Source organism: Balaenoptera musculus, chromosome 6 (assembly GCF_009873245.2).
Source record: "Balaenoptera musculus isolate JJ_BM4_2016_0621 chromosome 6, mBalMus1.pri.v3, whole genome shotgun sequence".
NCBI lineage: Eukaryota > Metazoa > Chordata > Mammalia > Artiodactyla > Balaenopteridae > Balaenoptera > Balaenoptera musculus.
Genome location: NC_045790.1, coordinates 79,828,000 through 79,848,887, shown reverse-complemented (window position 1 = coordinate 79,848,887; position 20,888 = coordinate 79,828,000). Strand labels below are relative to the sequence as shown.

At 37.5% G+C, this 20,888-nt stretch overlaps 1 protein-coding gene across 4 annotated transcripts in view; it reads right to left on the bottom strand.

The window, feature by feature from the left end:
- The window catches only part of RECK (reversion inducing cysteine rich protein with kazal motifs), a 76,507-nt gene that overhangs the window by 18,569 nt on the left and 37,050 nt on the right, over positions 1-20,888 (bottom strand). For all 4 annotated transcript variants that reach the window (XR_005020375.1, XM_036856207.1, XM_036856209.1 and 1 more), the window contains 4 exons: positions 10,984-11,251; positions 8,193-8,372; positions 3,988-4,200; positions 2,159-2,295 (listed from right to left, as the gene is read on the bottom strand). Coding sequence is in view for 3 of the 4 variants with exons in the window: in XM_036856207.1 (XP_036712102.1) it covers positions 2,159-2,295; positions 3,988-4,200; positions 8,193-8,372; positions 10,984-11,251 (798 nt within the window). In the remaining variant the exon portion in view is untranslated. The remainder of the gene's footprint in view (positions 1-2,158; positions 2,296-3,987; positions 4,201-8,192; positions 8,373-10,983; positions 11,252-20,888) is intronic.

Genomic DNA, 20,888 nt, shown 5'->3' with positions numbered 1-20,888 from the left:
TTATTTTTGGCTGTGTTAGGTCTTCGTTGCTGCGCGCGGGCTTTCTCTAGTTGCGGTGAGCGGGGGCTACTCTTCGTTGTGGTGCACGGGCTTCTCATTGCGGTGGCTTCTCTTGTTGTGGAGCACGGGCCCTAGGCACACGGGCTTCAGTAGTTGTGGCTCGCGGGCTCTAGAGTGCAGGCTCAGTAGTTGTGGTGCACGGGCTTAGTTGCTCCATGGCATGTGGGATCTTCCCGGACCAGGGCTCGAACCTGTGATCCCTGAATTGGCAGGCGGATTCTTAACCACTGCACCACTAGGGAAGTCCATCTCTAGATTATTTATAATACCTAATACAATGTAAATACTATGTAAATAGTTGTAAATAAAATGTAAATGCTATGTAAATGGTTGCCAGGTATACAGCAAATTCAAGTTTTGCCTTTTGGAACCTTCTGGAATTTTTCTTTTCCGAATATTTTCAATCTGCAAATGCGGAACCTGTGGATATGCAGGGCCAACTATATGTGTGATATTTAAAAAGAGTATTGAAATTTAAACAAAAGCATTTCTTTAAGTTTCCTCCCACTGAAATAGTTTCCTTCTACACATATATTTGACTGCTCTAATAGCATCCAGGATTGTGAATACATTCATTTTGCCTACTTGATTTTAGGCCTCTAATGCTAAAAGAGGTAGAGGGCTCTTGGAGTTTATCTCATCCAGCCCAATCATTTTATAAATAGGGAAGCTGAGACTCAAAGAAGTGATCTGCCTATGATTCTAGTCTAATGCTCTCTTTTTTTCTATACTGGTCACTAAGGCTAAGGGACACAGTTTGTTTGTCTTGAGAAAATATAGCAGATATTTTCTGCTATATTTTCTGCTATATATAGCAGGATGGCAATGGACCCACAGATAAAAACATCTCTCCCAGTTTCCCTTACAATTAGGGGTGGTTTTCCCTTACACTAGGATATGGTGGCTAGAATTACAGTAGTCATGTTGTGAAGATAAATACATGAAGTAACCTTGATGATGGAAGCCAAGCACTAAGGATGGTGGAGAAAGAAAAAGGAGCCTGGGTTCCTGATGATGGAGCCACTGTAACAGCCCTGGACTATTTACTTCTGGGCTTTCTTTTGCTTCTATCTGTTCTGTTATTTGCAGTTGAACTTAATCCTATCTAACACAGGAAAACAAAGCTAGCAGGAGCTGAATTCACTGCCTTTCCAGCTAGCTCAAGGCACTAATGCCCCCTGGTGGCAGCCTAAACACTTCCCTTACCCTAACTACATGGTGTGTATGAGTTCTACTTGTTACTCCCTGGTTTCCACCACACATAGTCACCTCCTGCCAGGAAGCTTAGCTCCAGAATCCTTCAAGGAGATACCAACTTATTCTTCTAGCTCTTGGTAGGAGTATTTGGCACAGAAAAATTCCATTTTTCATGTACTAACCCAGACCATCATTCCTTACCCCCTATTTGGTGGGTAAGTCCAAGCCAACACCTGGCTCAGGTCCACTGATATTCTGAGGACAGAAAGCTGAAGACTCCCTAGGGGAAATTCCACTTCTTGGTCAAATCATGGCAAGGAGACGGCAATGATAAAGAGCTGGTTATCTGAGTATGCTGGCCCCTGATTCACCACTTAGAATTCCTGATTGATAACAGTTCACTACCTCCTCAGACTGATATAATAATTGCTTCTGTGTACATATTTTAAGATGGGGGGGATTGACATATACACACTACTATATATAAAATAGATAACTAATAAGGACCTACTGTAAAGCACAGGGAACTCTACTCAATACTCTGTAATGTCCTATATGGGAAAAGAATCTAAAAAAGAGTGTATATATGTATATGTATAACTGATTCACTTTGCTGTACATCTGAAGCTAACACAACGTTGTAAATCACCTAGACTCCAATAAAAATTAAAAAAAGAAAAGAGAGAAAGATGACAATTCTTTCCTGGGCCAAAGAGGCCAAGCAAATAAGAGTCTGCAGTTGAGGTAGTATCATTAAACCGCATGTTCTCAACAGAAGGATGCTCATCCAAAGCAAACATCAAGGGCAGAGACAGAAGGGAGAAGCCTTTGAAATTAAAAAAAACAAAGTACTTACTGAGATATGTATCCAAAGGTATACAGTTCTCCAGGAAGTACTTACTGAGATATGTATCCAAAGGTATACAGTTCTCCAGGTCATCTGTAGGTGATAGAAGCTCACAAATACTTTCAGCTGTGTGGTCTTCAGGGAATTTGTTCTGGTCCCCACATTTCTTCAGAATCTCCACACAATCTGATCTTGAAAAGGAATACACACACAAATTTAGGGTTTGAGGAACTGCCTCACGTTGTCTAGCCAATATCAATTCTGTTTCAGTTTTCATAACTCAACAATGTTTCACACTTTATAGGTGTAAGTATGACAAAAGAGAACAGAAGTGATAGCAGACCTTATTAGGTTGAGGAGTAAGTAATGTATTACCACATCAAAGCATGCCTAACTTTCTCCGACCTGAGATCAAAGGCCTTGCTCAGATTTTACACTCATAATTACTGTTACTACCATCAGTGTGGCTTTTCACTGTCTTTGAAAGGAAATGAACCTAGGCTAATCTGATTTGCTCTTTGCAAAATCATACATTGTCTCAGGACCTTATGCATGCTTGCTTCTTCCTTTCTTCTTCTATCACTCCCTTCCTGCCGTTCTCTTTTTAAAAATCTGCTTTGTTATCAACATTAAGGTGTTTGGCCTATAACAACTGGAAAATCCACTACTTTAAAATTTTCTGTCTTCAATAGGGATTTGACATCTATAAAATCTCTGTGCTAAGAGTCTATAAATTTCCCACTTGTTGCCTCTTGCTTGTCACCCAGTAGTTACCCCTCATCTCTCCCCTACTCAGGCCACCCTAAACTCATGTCAGAGAACAGATCTGGACCCTATTCAAGGTTGAAATAATCTGCAGTCAGTCATCAAGCGCCCAGCAGCACTGAGTCACATACCATTACCTTAGGGGCTGGATATTACCTTGGTTTTGGAAAAAAAGATGCTTGAAGAGCAGCTGACACAGATTACTATGTAGTTAATGCTTTTGGTTTCACCCACCATAGCAGCTTTCATCTTTATCTTAGATCCTTTTTTTTTTGTCTTCCTATTTACTTTTTTTAAATTTTATTTTTTATTGGAGTATAGTTTTATTTATAATGTTGTGTTAGTTTCAGGTATAGCAAAGTGATTCAGTTTCATATATATATATATATATATATATATATATATATATATATATATATATATTCTTTTTCAGATTCTTCTCCCTTATAGGTTATTACAAAATACTGAGTATAGTTCCTTGTGCTATACAGTAGGTCCTTGTACTTTATCCTAGATCTTAAGCAAACCATTCATAAAATGTTTCAGGAACAGGCCCTAATGAGTATATTTACTAAGTCTTTCACTCATCAAACATTTTTGGAATACCTATTGCATATTAGGATTATGCTAATCCCTGAAGAGGAGAAAAAGAGGAGAGAGGAGATAAGAAAAGAGAGGTACAAAGAAGAATAAACTCCTCAAGGAGAGCAAAGTCTAACAGAATATAAAACAAGTACACAAATTAAAATATACAAATAGAATTGTGCATTGAAGATACACAATGTTTCTTGAACTAAGTTCCATTAGAGAAGTACAAATAAAGGTCTACAGAAATTTGTAGTAGGGATAAATTACTATCAGCTGGAGAAATCTGGGAAGATTCCATAGGAATGACTGGTATTTGAGAGGGGTTAAGAAGGACAAGCGGTGGGCGAGTGGAGATGGAAGAGTATTTTCAGCAGAGGAGGAAAAGTGGGAAAGCATTTGACATGCGGGGGGGGGGGGGGGGGGGTGGGCAAAAGGAAGTGGTGGGAAAGAAAACTAAAGATAGGCTGTGGGTAGAGATCATGAAGGGTCTGAACCAAAACCAGAGAGTCATTATGATGAAAGAAACTTACTTGCAAATAATACTTCCCCGGGATTTACTATGACAAGGTTTAATCTGCAGTGAACAAGCTATTGCTTTCCACATTTCTGGCTGGCACTTTTTAATGTCAAGAACAGGTATGTTGATAAATGGCATCTTTATGCTTCCTTTCTCCCACAGCTTCATGTCATTCATGGCTCCTTGATCTGACTGAGCATTGCAACTCCTGAAAAGTTCTGTTGGCCTGAAGAGAAAAAAGGCCAGAAGGAATCAAGAGGCAATTACTTTCTACAGAGAAACAATATGTAAAATCTTGACATGCTAATGCATCAGGAAAATCTGATTTTTTTTTTAAAGAAGAAAGTACATACAACCCATCAAAGATTGTCAGCTTTGAATATATGAAGATTCAATGTAGACATAGACACTAGAGTTAAGACTCTGATTGCAATTTTTCTTCATAATATGAATTTTTGTGAGGCAGTTAAAAACTTTAAAACACTGTGGACAGGACTATCATCTCCAACTATACCATTTCTTTCATTTCACAAAATAAATATTGAAGTCCAAGTTTTAAAAATTGAGGTATTATTTATAAAAATAAAATTTACAGATTTTATGGTTAGTTTGATGTGATTTGACAAACATGTACATTCACACAGGCATATCCAAATCAACAAAGAAGCATTTCCATCACGTCAGAAAGTTCCTTTGTGTCCCTGTCCAGTCAATGCCCTCCCTGCTGACTGCACCCCAGAGGCCACCACCATTTGAGCTTAGATCACCATAGATTAATTCTGCCTGTTGTAGAACTTCATATAAATGGAATCATACTATATGTATTCTTTTGGGTCTAGTGTCTTTAGCTAAATAATCTTGAGATTTACTTATGTTGTTGTACATATAAATTGTTCTTTTTATTGTTCAGTAGTATTCCATTAATAAATGTACCACAATTTGTTTATCTCAGTGGTTCCCAAACTTTTTGATCTCAGGACTCATTTACATTCTAGAAATTATTAAGTTCTCAAAAAGTTTTTGTTTATGTGGGTTATATCCACCCCTACCCATCACACTGTAAATCAAAACTGAGAGATTTTTAAAGTACTTATTAATTCATTTAAAATGATAATAAACCCATTACATGTTAAAGCACAAATTAGCGAGAAGGGTAGATCTGTTTTATAGTTTTGAAAATCTATTTAATGTCTGGCTTTATAGAAGACAGCTGCATTTTCATATCTGCTCCTGCATTCAATCTGTTGCTGTATCATGTCTTAAAGCAGCTGGAAAACTTCACTCTTCACTCTTTTGAGAATGTGAGTGAAATAGGCAAATAACATCTTAGTATTATTATAAAAATAGTTTTGATCTCAAGGGGTTTTGGGGACCACAGACCACACTTTGAGAAATGCTGGTTTATTCATTCACTGTCTTATAGACATTAAGGTTGTTTCTCGTTTTCATGTCTCTTTCCCCTGGCTATGAATGGCATTTTTGGGTCATAACTTATTAAGAAACTGCCAAACTGTTTTCCAAAGTGGTACCATCATACCATTTTACACTCTCACCAGCAATGTATGAAACTTCTAGTTGGTTTACATGCTTGTCAGTCTTCTAATTTTAACTATTTGGTATGAGGAGGCATCTCATTGGGGTTTTTATTTGCATTTTGCATGACTAATGGTAATACACTTTTTCATATACTAAGTGGCTCTTTTGATGTCTTCTTTGATGAAGTGTCCTTGAAAATTTTTTAATTGGGTTGTTTGACTTTTTATTATGAGGCTGTGGGAGTTATTTATATATTCTGGATACAGGACCTCTGTCAAATGCACGTGTGTGTGATTGTGTGTGTGTACATGTGTAATATATTGAATATTTTTTCTCAGACTGTGGCTTATCTTTCAAATTTTAAATGGTGTCTTTTGGTGAACAAAAATGTTTACTGTTGAACTCTAGTTCACTCATTTTTTTCTTTTATAATTAGTGTATTTTGTGTCCTGCCTACAAAATCTCTGGCTATATCAAGGCTATCAACATAGTCTCCTATTTTTTTTTCTAGAAGCTTTTATTTTTAGCTTTTATATTTAGTTCTACGACCCATCTTGAATTAATTTTTATGGATGGTGTGAGATGGAGGTTAAGGTTTTTTTTTTTTCATACAGATATTCAGTTGTTCCAGCATCATTTGTTGAAAAGATGTTTCTTTTTGCACTGAATTGCCTTGCTGCCTTTGTTGAAAATCAATTTATATGTGTGGGTCTATTCTTGCCTCTCTATTTTGTCATTGATCTATTTGTCTAAATTTATGCCAATATTACACTGATTTAATTTCTTTTTAAAATTAAATTTTATTTATTTATTTATTTATTATATAATTTATTATTATTCTTTTTTGGCTGTGCCACACGTCTTGCGGGATCTTAGGTTCCCTGACCAGGGACTGAACCTGGGCCCTCGGCAGTGAAAGCACAGAGTCCTAACCACTGGACCACCAGGGAATTGCTACATTGACTTAATTTCTATTGCTTTATAATAAGTCTTGAAATCATGTACTGTAAGTTCTCCAAATTCATTCCTTAAAAAAATTGTTTTAGCTATTCTAGGTTATTTGTCTTTTCACATGAATTTTAGAATTAGTCTGGCACTTTGTTTTTTAAAAAGCTGGTTGGGATTTTGATTGAGATTGCACTGAATCTAGAGATTGGTTTCAGGAGAATTAACATCTTAACAATATTGAGTCTTCTAATCCATGAACATGGTACTTCTCTCCATTTAATTTCTCTCTGCAAAGTTTTCTGGTTCCTAGTGTAGAGTTCTTGCACATCTTTTGTTAGATTTACCTCTAAGTATTTCATATTTTTGATGCAATGTGTAAATTTTTTTTATAAATTTCATTTTCTGTTTGTTGCTAATATACAGAAATACAATTGGCTTTTGTATGTTAAACTTGTACCCTGTGACTTTGTTAAATTCAAGGATTTAAGGGGAGCTTGTATGCAGATTGTTGGGGCATCTCCTTTTGTGGTTCCCTCCTTTCTGGGATTTTCCAATTTCATATCCAGCCACTCTGGCAGCCCCAAACTGTGATCTCTTAACTCCTCAGCCCAAGACTGCTGCTTTTTGCTTGAATTCTATATGCCATGCCAGGGGACTGAGAGTGCCCATGAAGAAAAAACTGGATAAATGTGGCCCCCACTCAGTGTGGTTTCTATCTTTAATGAGATGTACCTCCTCCTGCTTTTGGTCACTCTCAAATGCCTTCAAAACAATTGTGTTTTTATATTTTGTGCAGAGCTCATAATTGGTACTGACAGGAGTGGTAGTCTGATACAAACTGCTTCACCATTACCAGAAGCTAGAACTATGTGCAAATTTAACTTGAAACATTTCATAGACTTCAAATTTGCTCAACCTCTAAGCCAGGTCCTTATTGGCTAACACTAGTTGTAAAGATATCTCAATTTTCTTACTCAAAATAATAATCTGAATACTTTTAAGAGGATCGGATGTGTGTTAGCTTGAGGTGAGTATCCTCTGAACTTCCTTCTGCCTCAACTGAATGATTCTCTTCCTTTCTGTGTTCTTGATCTCTGGGCTGCAGTTCATAAAACCAGCCAGTCCCCTTTTCTTTAGAAACTCTCCCTCTCTGGCTTCTCTGATATGGTCTCTATGCTTCTGAATGCCCTTTTTCTGTTTTCTTCATTGCTTCTTCAACCATTAATTCAGTTCTTGGCCCTTATTTTTCATACCATAATTGATATCTCAGGGAAACACCTATTCAAATTGCTTCTGTAAAGAAAGTTTTTGTATGAAATAGGGGACTCACTGAGTGGGAACTTCAACCAATCTGAAGGTCCTTCAAAACAAATTGTCCGTAAGAGGGCATTCGGATGAGCAAATTGCTCACAGTGTTTTATTCTGCAGTGAATTATTTCCACTGGTGGTGCAGCAGAAGGGAGAGGGGAAGAATGGTAGACTGAAGAGGAGACTCTTTGAATTCTAGAAGTTTGAAGTATCTCGAGATTAGAAGGGACTTTGTTACAGTGCTTCCTTTCCCAGGGGTGATTTACAAGATAGAATACAGCATTTAAAGATGAAATGATAAAGGTATACTACTTCCTTTTAACTTAGCAGGAACAAAATCAGAGTAAAATGATCTTTTCACTTATTTAAAAACAAGGCAATTAATGGTAAAATACTTCTATTCCATGTATAGTAACTTGCTCCTACCTGTTGTTAAAATTAGTACAGTAAGTAAGATTTCTACAGCCCAACTGGCAAGGTTCCCGAACATCTGCTAAACAGGTCAACATGGACACTTCCACTGGATTATATTCACAAAAGCGATCAAACTCTTGCCAACTCTGTGTATTGCCCCAGCTCATGCTATAAAGTTTAGTGCACAGTTCCCTGAAACAAAAGAACAAATGAAGAAACGTACAGATGAGCCAAATGAATAAATATTTGATTTGCATAAAACTTGAACTCTATGAACTGTACTTTGGAACATAAATGAAAAAAAAAGTACAAAAACCAAAAGACTAAGATCTATCTTCTAGAATTTAGAGCCTGAAAAAGTAATCTTTTATATGAAAAAGTTAGCTTTCTTTTATTATCCATCTCTTTCCTTTTTGCTATGGTTTCTAGAAAGCTCAGTGCTAAATTTAATGTTTAATTATAGTATCTGTACATCCTTATTCTTGGCACAATTATTCCCCTTTATATTTCTGATCTCTCTTTTACCTTTACTTGAAGTAAGATAAAGCATATGGTTTTGTCTCCACAAAGATAGAGTCCACTATATTTATGCTTCAATCACAGGAGGCAAAATTGTGACATGATCCTCAGACTCCTTTTAAGAAGCATTATAGACTTAGGGTTCACTGGATTCTCCCTGAAAAAGTATCCCCAAGCCACTTATATTCCTTAAGATATACCAAGATAGCCTACATGTAAAGGCTTTATGAATTCCAAAGCTGCTATAAACTATTGTATATAGCAATATATACTATATATATATACACTATTGTAGTATGTATGCATTTTTATTTCAGTACTCGATGATTATAAAGCAACTTCAGTGCATGTATATAGCTAAAATAACATCAGTATCATTTCCAAAGTGCTTTCACACATTATATTCATTAGTTTAATTTTTAACATTTATAAATGTAATAAAAGTGTAAAAAAAAAGTAACACATAAAATTTTAATACTACCGGAATATGCAAAGTCACAAGTAAAAATTCTCCACCCCTGTCACATTTTGACTCTCATAATTACCCCTATGAGGAGGGTATCTTTACTTTTATAAGTTTGCTCATTCATTCTACCAGCATTTATTGAGTGCCTGTTTTGTGTGAGGCCCTGTTGAAGGCACTGGATATGCAGTGTTGAATAAAAGAGACAAAGTCCCTGCTCTCAATTGAGCTTACACATCATGGGGATGAGAAAGCTGATATCAAGATCCATTAGGTAGGGACTTTGCTGGAGGAGCAGTGGTTAAGAATCTGCCTGCCAATGCAGGGGACACAGGTTTGAGCCCTGGTCCAGGAAGATCCCACATGCTGCGGTGCAACTAAGCCTGTGCGCCACAACTACTGAGCCTGTGCTCTAGAGCCCATGAGCCACAACTACTGAGCTCATGTGCCACAACTACTGAGCCTCTGTGCCTAGAGCCTGTGCTCCGCAACAAGAGAAGCCACAGCAATGAGAGCCCGCGCACCACAACAAAGAGTAGCCCTGCTCGCCACAACTAGAGAAAGCCTGCACGCAGCAATGAAGACCCAACACAGCCATAAAAAAAAAAAAAAAGATCCATTAGGTACCTTGATCTGGAAATCAGTCCCTTCTTTAGTCCTAACTTTCTGTATGACCTTGGACAGATTGTTTAACATCTCAGAGTTAGTTTTCTATATACATACAAGAATTATACAAATTGACATCAGTCATAAGATGATACCAGTCATCTTGTAAGGTTTCATGAGGATGAAACAAGATGAAAGTGAAAGCATTCAGTATACCATAAAACCTTACATCAAGGTAAGAGATGCCATGTTTCTTACTGAAATTCTTCTGGGATGACACAGCCAGTCCTATCTCCAGTGACTACAGGGCATAAACTCTTTTGTAGACATTCAGAGAAGTACTCAGCATCCCTCCCATATGTACATTTATTAATTCCTATCAGCAACCCAATTTCCTGGATTATAGGGCCAACTTAACTTCTCTTTTAGCCCTTCTGTTAATTTTCTTTGGATATTTTCCAGATTTTTTCATATCTTTGATAAAGTCTGATGAGCTATTCTAGGCACAATTTTTTGCTAAAGTCCATCCAATTTAGAAACCACAGGAAGATCGTTTTACTCCTTGTATGTCATATTCATTTCAGGATATTCTAGTAATATGTGGTACCTTTTCACCCAAAATATCTCTAATAAAGCAAACTTCTGTTTCACCTGTGTTAAACCATTACCTTATCTCCATTTATTCTTATCTCTAGATTGTGTTTCCTCCATCCTACACAAATAGTATTATCAATTTTTTATCCCTAAGTGTATCATCCAAATGAATGCCAATACACTGCTGTCTAACTTTGGATATAAGTGCCAGCCCAGGTTATTCACCAACATATGCAAAAAGTTGATTAAGTTCAAAGTTTCACAATTTAACAAAAAGAATATCCCTTAGATGTCTGGTCAAAACATCTCCTAAATTGTAAGCTTACTTGACGATAACCTCGAGGGTAGAATTCATATTGCATCATCTTTAAATATTTATTGCCCTGCCAATGCTAAACCTCCACACCCCAAAACACAGTGCTTTTAGTTCAATGTACAAAAACAATGTTCTATATATACATGATGCTCAATAAATATCTGCTGGATGAAAGAATGATTTTATATCTTCTAGACTCTTAAGACTACACAGTGCAAGAATATAACACACATTTGCTAGACTTAAATTCATTAATTAAAATGTTATTTTCTACTGTTTTTAATAAAGGAAAATGAGGTACTGACCTACATGTTGAAGTGTTTGCTTTAGAACAACAGTGCAATTTAGCGCCATCAAGGCCTGTAGAGGGAGGAGGGTGTACAGTGACTCCAGGGTGAACAGATTGTGAGCTTTCAAGAAAACACTGCCAAAGTGGATCCTGAGGCAAAGGCTGGGTCTTACAACCCTCGATGAGGCCATCAACAATCTCCATTTCTGTTTTCTTAGACATCAGAATTCTCTTGCAGGCATTTTGGCAAGCATGATCTTCAGCTCTGTCACAGCAATATAAACCTACATTTTCAGAATATAAGTGGCTTAATTAGCTGGTTTTATGTCATGCGTTGCTCAGACAGAAGGACCCAGTGGTGTACTGGAACCTGTTATTACTTTGAGTCATGTCAATTTCTCTAGGATACTGAGCCTACCAAATTCTCTCTCCATTACTTTGCAATATAGCAAATAAGTGAAAAGCTAAAGGTAGACTAGGTATTTATTACCAGATTCACCACTGTGCCCAATCATGGGATCTCCAGCACTAGTCCTAGATAAATGAAAGGTCCTCTTACACCTAAGAGGTCCTTACATGCAAGGCATTTTATGTTCCTGGAAAGGGTATTGTAGATCAAACTGGAATTATTTCATGTTAGAAACAGCTACATAAAAGGGATTATGTTCTTGACATAATGAGAAAGATGATAATTTTAATAGCAATAACCACAAATACTGTTATTTCATTACATTCTGGGATATAAAGCTTTTACAAATCTGTGCAAATTAATTAATCTAAGTAGTAATTTAAATAATACAATTACAAACTCTGACAAGATATCAGTTTGCTTCTGCCTTTACTTTTCTATAAAAAATCAGAAAGCAAGAGAACACTTTCAACCAGTCTATAGGATTCAGAGGGCTTCTTTGAAGTAGTTTTCTTAGGAGTCTGACTTCTTAAGAAGCTTATTCAGGCATATCTGTTATCTGTCTGTAGCTTTCTTTTCCGGATTTCCTGTGTATTAGCACAGACATTTGAGATGGTTGTTCTACCCTTAAAACATTTTTCTGCCTTTTTTTTTTTTTTTTGAGCTGCTATCTATCAACGTTGCTTCAGCAGCACCTCTCTATAGCCTAAATGTCAGTGAAGACAGATCTGCCTTTAAAATGAATGAAGGTTATTATGGCAAATGCTTCACCCTCTGATTTTCATCACACAACCACACAAATGTCATAAGCCTTAGAGTTCTGCTTTAGATTCTGGCCAAACAAGGCCCATAGCACTGCTTTTGAGTTTACAAAAACAAGTCTTTCAGTATCCCAGTGTAAATCAAAACATTGACATCTGGCTTCTGAGTCTTACAAGTTCTTCTTGCCAGTTTTGCTTAATTAGTCAGTTCTTAAAGTCTGATCACCTCTAAATGAACAAAGTGGATTATGGGCTTTCCAAAGCTGAGATTTTGAAGACCCCATAAGGTGCAAGTTCATTAGGAGGCCCTAATTTTTTAAAAGTATCAGGATCTCATTTATATTGATGTTTTTATTATAAAAGTAATAAATTTCATTGGTAAAATTCAAACATTACACATCCATATAATGTGGAACAAATAGGTATATAACTAAAAATGTACCTTACTATATACATTTAGTTCTGAAACTTGCTTTTTTTTGCTTATTACATCTTGGACTTCTGTAAACATACATCTTTTTTTTTTTTGTATTGAAGTATAGTTGATTTACAATATTGTGTTAGTTTCACGCGCACAGAAAAGTAATTCGGTTATACATACATATGTTGGGTTTTTTTATTCTTTTCCATAATATGTTATTACAAGATAGTCAATATAGCTCCCTGCCGCGCTATAACAGTAAATCTTTTGTTGTTTACCTATTTTGTATATGGTAGTGTACACCTTAATCCATACTTCTAATTTATCCCTCACCCCACCCCCCTTCCCCTCTGGTAACCATAAGTTTGTTTTCTATGTCTGTGAGTCTATCTGTTTTGTAAAAAGCTCATTTGTATTATTTTTTGGATTCCACATATTAGTGATATCATATAGTATTTGTCTTTGTCTGACTTACTTCACTTAGTATGATAATCTCCAGCTCCATCCATGTTACTGCAAATGGTATTATTTCATTCTTTTTTATGGCTGAGTAATATATTCCATTGTGTGTGTGTGTGTGTGTGTGTGTCACATCGTCTTTATCCATTCATCTGTTGATGAACACTTGGGTTGTTTCCATGCCTTGGCTATTTTTTTTTTTTAATAAATCTTATTTAATTATTTTTGGCTGCATTGGGTCTTCGTTGCTGCGCGTGGGCTTTCTCTAGTTGCGGCGAGCAGGGGCTACTCTTCGTTGCGGTACACGGACTTCTCATTGTGGTGGCTTCTCTTGTTGTGGAGCACGGGCTCTAGGTGCGGGGGCTTCAGTAGTTGTGCCACGCGGGCTTCAGCAGTTGTGGCTCGTGGGCTCTAGAGTGCAGGCTCAGTAGTTGTGGCACACGGGCTTAGTTGCTCTGCGGCATGTGGGATCTTCCCGGACAAGGACTCGAACCTGTGTCCCCTGCATTGTCAGGCAGATTCTTAACCACTGTGCCACCAGGGAAGCCCCATGCCTTGGTTATTGTAAACAGTGCTGCTATGAACATTGGGGTGCATGTATCTTTTTAAATTAGAGTTTTCATCTTTTGCAGAAATATACCCAAGAGTGGGATAGCTGGATCATATGGTAACTTTGTTTGTAGTTTTTTAAGGAACCTCCATACTGTTCTCCATAGTGGCTGTACCAATTTACATTCCCACCAACAGTGTCGGTGGGTTCCCTTTTCTCCACACCCTCTTCAGCATTTATTTATTTACTTTTTGATGACAGCCATTTTGACTAGTGTGAGGTGTAGTTCTTTTTCTTCTCTCATTGTAGGTTTTTTTTTTTAATTAATTTATTTATTTATTTATTTTTGGCTGTGTTGGGTCTTTGCTTCTGTGCGAGGGCTTTCTCTAGTTGTGGCAAGTGGGGGCCACTCTTCATCGCGGTCTGCAGGCCTCTCACTATCGCGGCCTCTCTTGTTGCGGAGCACAGGCTCCAGACGCGCAGGCTCAGTAGTTGTGGCTCACGGGCCCAGTTGCTCTGCGGCATGCGGGATCTTCCCAGACCAGGGCTCGAACCCGTGTCCCCTGCATTGGCAGGCGGATTCTCAACCACTGCGCCACCAGGGAAGCCCCCATTGTAGGTTTTTTTAAAATTTATTTATTTATTTATTTTTTAATTAATTAATTAATTTATTTATGGCTGTGTTGGGTCTTCGTTCCTGTGCGAGGGCTCTCTCCAGCTGCGGCAAGTGAAGGCCACTCTTCATCGCGGTGCGCGGGCCTCTCACCATCGCAGCCTCTCCTGCTGCGGAGCACAGGCTCCAGACGCGCAGGCTCAGCAGTCGTGGCTCACGGGCCTAGTTGGTCCGCGGCATGTGGGATCCTCCCAGACCAGGGCTCGAACCCGTGTCCCCCGCATTGGCAGGCAGACTCCCAACCACTGCGCCACCAGGGAAGCCCCTAAAATTTATTTTTAAAATTTATTTTTGAATTTTATTTCTTTATACAGCAGGTTCTTACTAGTTATCCATTTTACACATAATAGTGTATGTATGTCAATCCTAATCTCCCAATTCATCACACTACTCCCCCATCCCCCACCGCTTTCCCCCCTTGGTGTCCATACGTTTGTTCTCTACATCTGTGTCTCTATTTCTGCCCTGCAAACCAGTTCTTCTGTACCATTTTGCTAGGTTCCACATACATGTGTTAATATACGATATTTGTTTTTCTCTTTCTGACTTACTTCACTCTGTATGACGGTCTCTAGATCCATCCATGTCTCTACAAATGACCCAATTTCATTCCTTTTTATGGCTGAGTAATATTCCATTGTATATATGTACCATATCTTCTTTATCCATTCATCTGTCGATGGGCATTTAGGTTGCTTCCATGACCTGGTTACTGTAAATAGTGCTGCAATGAACATTGGGGTGCATGTGTCGTTTTGAATTATGGTTTTCTCTGCGTATATGACCAGTAGTGGGATTGCTGGGTCATATGGTAATTCTATTTTTAGTTTTTTAAGGAACCTCCATACTATTCTCCATAGTGGCTGTATCAACTTACATTCCCACCAACAGTGCAAGAAGGTTCTCTTTTCTCCACACCCTCTCCAGCATTTGTTGTTTGTAGATTTTCTGATGATGCCCATTCTAACTGGTGTGAGGTGATATCTCATTATAGTTTTGATTTGCATTTCTCTAACAATTAGTGATGTTGAGCAGCTTTTCATGTGCTTCCTTGCCATCTTTATGTCTTCTTTGGAGAAATGTCTATTTAGGTCTTCTGCCCATTTTTGGATTGGGTTGTTTTTTTAATATTGAGCTGCATGAGCTGTTTATATATTTTGGAGATTAATCCTTTGTCCGTTGATTTGTTTCCAAATATTTTCTCCCATTCTGAGAGTTCTCTTTTCATCTTGTTTGTAGTTTCCTTTGTGCAAAAGCTTTGAAGTTTCACTAGGTCCCATTTGTTTATTTTTGTTTTTATTTCCATTACTCTAGGAGGTGGATCAAAAAAGATCTTCCTGTGATTTATGTCAAAGAGTGTTCTTCCTATGTTTTCCTCTAAGAGCTTTATAGTGCCCGGTCTTACATTTAGGTCTCGAATCCATTTTGAGCTTATTTTTGTGTATTCTAATACACAAAAACAGGGAGTGTTCTAATTTCATTCTTTCACGTGTAGCTGTCCAGTTTTCCCAGCACCACTTATTGAAGAGACTGTCTTTTCTCCATTGTATATCCTTACCTCCTTTGTCATAGATTAGTTGACCACAGGTGCGTGGGTTTATCTCTGGGCTTTCTATCCTGTTCCATTGATCTATATTTCTGTTTTTGTGTCAGTACCATATTGTCTTGATTACTGTAGCTATGTAGTATAGTCTGAAGTCAGGGAGTCTGATTCCTCCCGATCCGTTTTTTTCCCTCAAGACTGCTTTGGCTATTCGGGGTCTTTTGTGTCTCCATACAAATTTTAAGATTTTTTGTTCAAGTTCTGTAAAAAATGCCATTGGTAATTTGATAGGGATTGCATTGAATCTGTAGATTGCTTTGGGTAGTATAGTCATTTTCACAATATTGATTCTTCCAATCCAAGAACATGGTATATCTATCTATCTGTTGGTATCATCTTTAATTTCTTTCATCAGTGTCTTATAGTTTTCTGCATACAGGTCTTTTGTCTCCCAAGGTAGGTTTATTCCTAGGTATTTTATTCTTTTTGTTGCAGTGGTAAATGGGAGTGTTTCCTTAATTTATCTTTCAGATTTTTCATCATTAGTGTATACAAATGCAAGAGATTTCTTTGCATTAATTTTGGGGTTTTTTGAATTTTTGAATTTTATTTTATTTATTTTTTAATATATCAGGTTCTTATTAGTTATGTGCACTAATTTTGTATCCTGAAACTTTACCAAATTCACTGATTAGCTCTAGTAGTTTTCTGGTGGCATCTTTAGGATTCTCTGTGTATAGTATCATGTCAAATGATACTGCAAACAGTGACAGTCTTACTTCTTCTTTTCCAATTTGTATTCCTTTTATTTCTTTTTCTTCTCTGATTGCCGTGGCTAGGACTTCCAAAACTATGTTGTTTAATAGTGGTAAGAGTGGACATCCTTGTCTCGTTCCTGATCTTAGAGGAAATGTTTTCAGTTTTTCACCATTGAGAATGATGTTTGCTGTGGGTTTGTCATATATGGCCTTTATTATGTTGAGGTAGTTTCCCTCTATGCCCACTTTCTGGAGAGTTTTTATCATAAACGGGTGTGGAATTTTGTCAAAAGCTTTTTTCTGCATCTATTGAGATGATCATATGGTTTTTATTCTTCAATTTATTAATATGGTGTATCACACTGATTGATGTGCATATATTGAAGAACCTTTGCATCCCTGGGATAAATCCCACTTGATCATGGTGTATGATCCTTTTAATGTGTTGTTGGATTCTGTTTGCTAGTATTTTGTGAGGATTTTTGCATCTATATTCATCAGTGATATTGGTCTGTAATTTTCTTTTTTTGTAGTATCTTTGTCTGGTTTTGGTATCAGGGTGATGGTGGCCTCATAGAATGAGTTTGGGAGTGTTCCTTCCTCTGCAATTTTTTGGAAGAGTTTGAGAAGGATGGGTGTTAGCTCTTCTCTAAATGTTTGAAAGAATTCACCTGTGGGCTTCCCAGGTGGCGCAGTGGTTGAGGACCTGCCTGCCAATGCGGGGGACATGGGTTCGAGCCCTGGTCTGGGAGGATCCCACATGCCGCGGAGCGGCTAGGCCCGTGAGCCACAACTACTGAGCCTGCGCATTTGGAGCCTGTGCTCCGCAGCCGGAGAGGCCGCGATAGTGAGGGGCCCGCGCACCGCGATGAGGAGTGGCCCCCACTTGCCGCAACTGGAGAAAGCCCTCGCACAGCAACGAAGACCCAACACAGCAAAAATAAATAAATAAATAAATTAATTAATTAATTAAAAAAAAACTAGTGCTCCTTAAAAAAAAAAAAAAAAAAAAAGAATTCACCTGTGAAGACATCTGGTCCTGGACTTCTGTTTGTTGGAAGATTTTTAATCACAGTTTCAATTTCATTACTTGTGATTTGTCTGTTCATATTTTCTATTTCTTCCTGGTTCAGTCTTGGAATGCTATACTTTTCTAAGAATTTGTCCATTTCTTCCAGGTTGTACATTTTATTGGCATAGAGTTGATTGTAGTAGTCTCTTAGGATGTTTTGTATTTCTGCGGTGTCTGTTGTAACTTCTCCTTTTTCATTTCTAATTTTATTGATTTGAGTCCTCTCCCTCTTTTTCTTGATGAGTCTGGCTAATGGTTTATCAATTTTGTTTATCTTCTCAAAGAACCAGCTTTTAGTTTTATTGATCTTTGCTACTGTTTTCTTTGTTTCTATTTCATTTATTTCTGCTCTGATCTTTATTTCTTTACTTCTACTAACTTTGCGTTTTATTTGTTCTTCTTTCTCTAGTTCCTTTAGGTGTAAGGTTAGATTGTTTATTTGAGATTTTTCTTGTTTCTTGAGGTAGTCTTGTATTGCTATAACCTTCCCGCTTAGAACTGCTTTTGCTGCATCCCATAAGTTTTGGATTGTCATGTTTTCACCGTCATTTGTCTCTAGGTATATTTTTAAATGTTTTTTTTTAATTAATTAATTTTATTTTTGGCTGCACTAGGTCTTTGTTGCTGCACCCGGGCTTTTCTCTAGTTGAAGTGAGCGGGGGCTACTCTTTGCTGTGGTGCACTGGCTTCTCATTGCAGTGGCTTCTCTTGTTGTGGAGCGCGGGCTCTAGAGCACAGGCTCAGTAGTTGTGGCACACGGACTTAGTTGTTCCGTGACATGTGGGATCTTCCCAGACTAGGGCTCGAACCCGTGTCCCCTGCATTGGCAGGCGGATTCTTAACCACTGTGCCACCAGGGAAGCGCTCTAGGTATTTTTTGATTTCCTCTTTGATTTCTTCAGTGATCTCTTGGTTATTTAGTAATGTATTGTTTAGCCTCCATGTGTTAGTGTTTTTTACGTTTTTTTCCCTGTAATTCATTTCTAATCTCATAGCATTGTGGTCAGAAAAGATGCTTGATATGATTTCAATTTTCTTAAATTTACTGAGGCTTGATTTGTGACCCAAGATGTGATCTATCCTGGAGAATGTTCCATGCACACTTGAGAAGAAAGTGTAATCTGCTGTTTTTGGATGGAATGTCCTATAAATATCAATTAAATCTATCTGGTCTATTGTGTCATTTAAAGCTTGTGTTTCCTTATTAATTTTCTGTTTGGATGGTCTGTCCATTGGTGTAAGTGAGGTGTTAAAGTCCCCCACTATTATTGTGTTACTGTCAATTTCCTCTTTTATAGCTGTTAGCAGTTGCCTTATGTATTGAGGTGCTCCTATGGTGCACCATATATATTTATAATATTATATATATTTATAATTGTTATATCTTCTTCTTGGATTGATCCCTTGATCATTATGTAGTGTCCTTCCTTGTCTCTTGTAACATTCTTTATTTTAAAGTCTATTTTATCTGATATGAGTATTGCTACTCCAGCTTTCTTTTGATTTCCATTTGCATGGAATATCTTTTTCCATCCCCTCACTTTCAGTCTGTATGTGTCCCTAGGTCTGAAGTGCATCTCTTGTAGACAGCATATATATGGGTCTTGTTTAGGTATCCATTCAGCAAGCCTGTGTCTTTTGGTTGGAGCATTTTATCCATTTACGTTTAAGGTAATTATCGATATGTATGTTCCTATGACCATTTTCTCAACTGTTATGGGTTTGTTTTTGTAGGTCCTTTTCTTCTCTTGTGTTTCTCACTTAGAGAAGTTCCTTTTGCATTTGTTGTAGAGCTGGTTTGGTGGTGCTGAATTCTCTTAGCTTTTGCTTGTCTGTAAAGCTTTTGATTTTTCCATCAAATCTGAATGAGATCTGTGCCGGGTAGAGTAATCTTGGTTGTAGGTTCTTCCCTTTCATCACTTTAAGTATATCATGCCACTCCCTTCTGGCTTGTAGAGTTTCTGCTGAGAAATCAGCTGTTAACCTCATGGGAGTTCCCTTGTATGTTGTCATTTTTCCCTTGCTGCTTTCAATAATTTTTCTTTGTCTTTAATTTTTGCCACTTTGATTACTATGTGTCTCGGTGTGTTTCTCCTTGGGTTTATCCTGTATGGGACTCTCTGCACTTACTGGACTTGGGTGGCTATTTCCTTTCCCATGTTAGGGAAGTTTTCGACTATAATCTCTTCAAATATTTTATCGGGTCCTTTCTCTCTCTCTTCTCCTTCTGGGACCCCTATAATGCAAATGTTGTTGCGTTTAATGTTGTCCCAGAGGTCTCTTAGGCTGCCTTCATTTCTTTTCATTCTTTTTTCTTTATTCTGTTCTGCAGCTGTGAATCCCACCATTCTGTCTTCCAAGTCACTTATCTGTTCTTCTGCCTCAGTTATTCTGCTATTGATTCCTTTTAGTGTATTTTTCATTTCAGTTATTGTGTTGTTCATCTCTGTTTGTTTGTCCTTTAGTTCTTCTAGATCTTTGTTAAACATTTCTTGCATCTTCTCGATCTTTGCCTCCATTCTTCTTCCGAGGTCCTGGATCACCTTCAATATCATTATTCTGAATTCTTTTTCTGGAAGGTTGCCTATCTCCACTTCATTTAGTTGTTTTTCTGGGGTTTTATCTTGTTCCTTCATCTGGTACATAGCCCTCTGTCTTTTCATCTTGCCTATGTTTCTGTGAATGTGGTTTTTGTTCCACAGGCTGCAGGATTGTAGTTCTTCTTGCTTCTGCTGTCTGCCCTCTCTCTCATTGTAGTTTTGATTTGCATTTCTCTAACAATTAGTGATATTGAGCATCTTTTCATGTGCCTCCTGGTCATCTGTATGTCTTCTTTGGAGAAATGTCTATTTAGGTCTTCTGTCCATTTTTTGATTGCGTTGTTTATTTTTTTGATATTGAGTTGTATAAGCTGTTTGTATATTTTGGAAATTAAGCCCTTGTTGGTCGCGTTGTTTATAAATACTTTCTCCCAGGCCATAGGTTGTTTTTTCATTTTGTTTATGGTTTCTTTTGCTGTGCAAAAGCTTATAAGTTTGAGTAGGTCTCATTTGTTTATTTTGCTTCTATTTCTTTTGCCTTGGAAGACTGACCTAAGAATATATTGCTAAAATTTATGTCAGAGAATGTTTCTCCTATGTTCTCTTCTAGGAGTTTTATGGTATCATGTCTTATAATTAAGTCTTTAAGCCATTTTGAGTTTATTTTGGTGTATTGTGTGAGGGAGTGTTCTAACTTCATTGATTTACATAATACATTTTCCAGTATGTTGATTG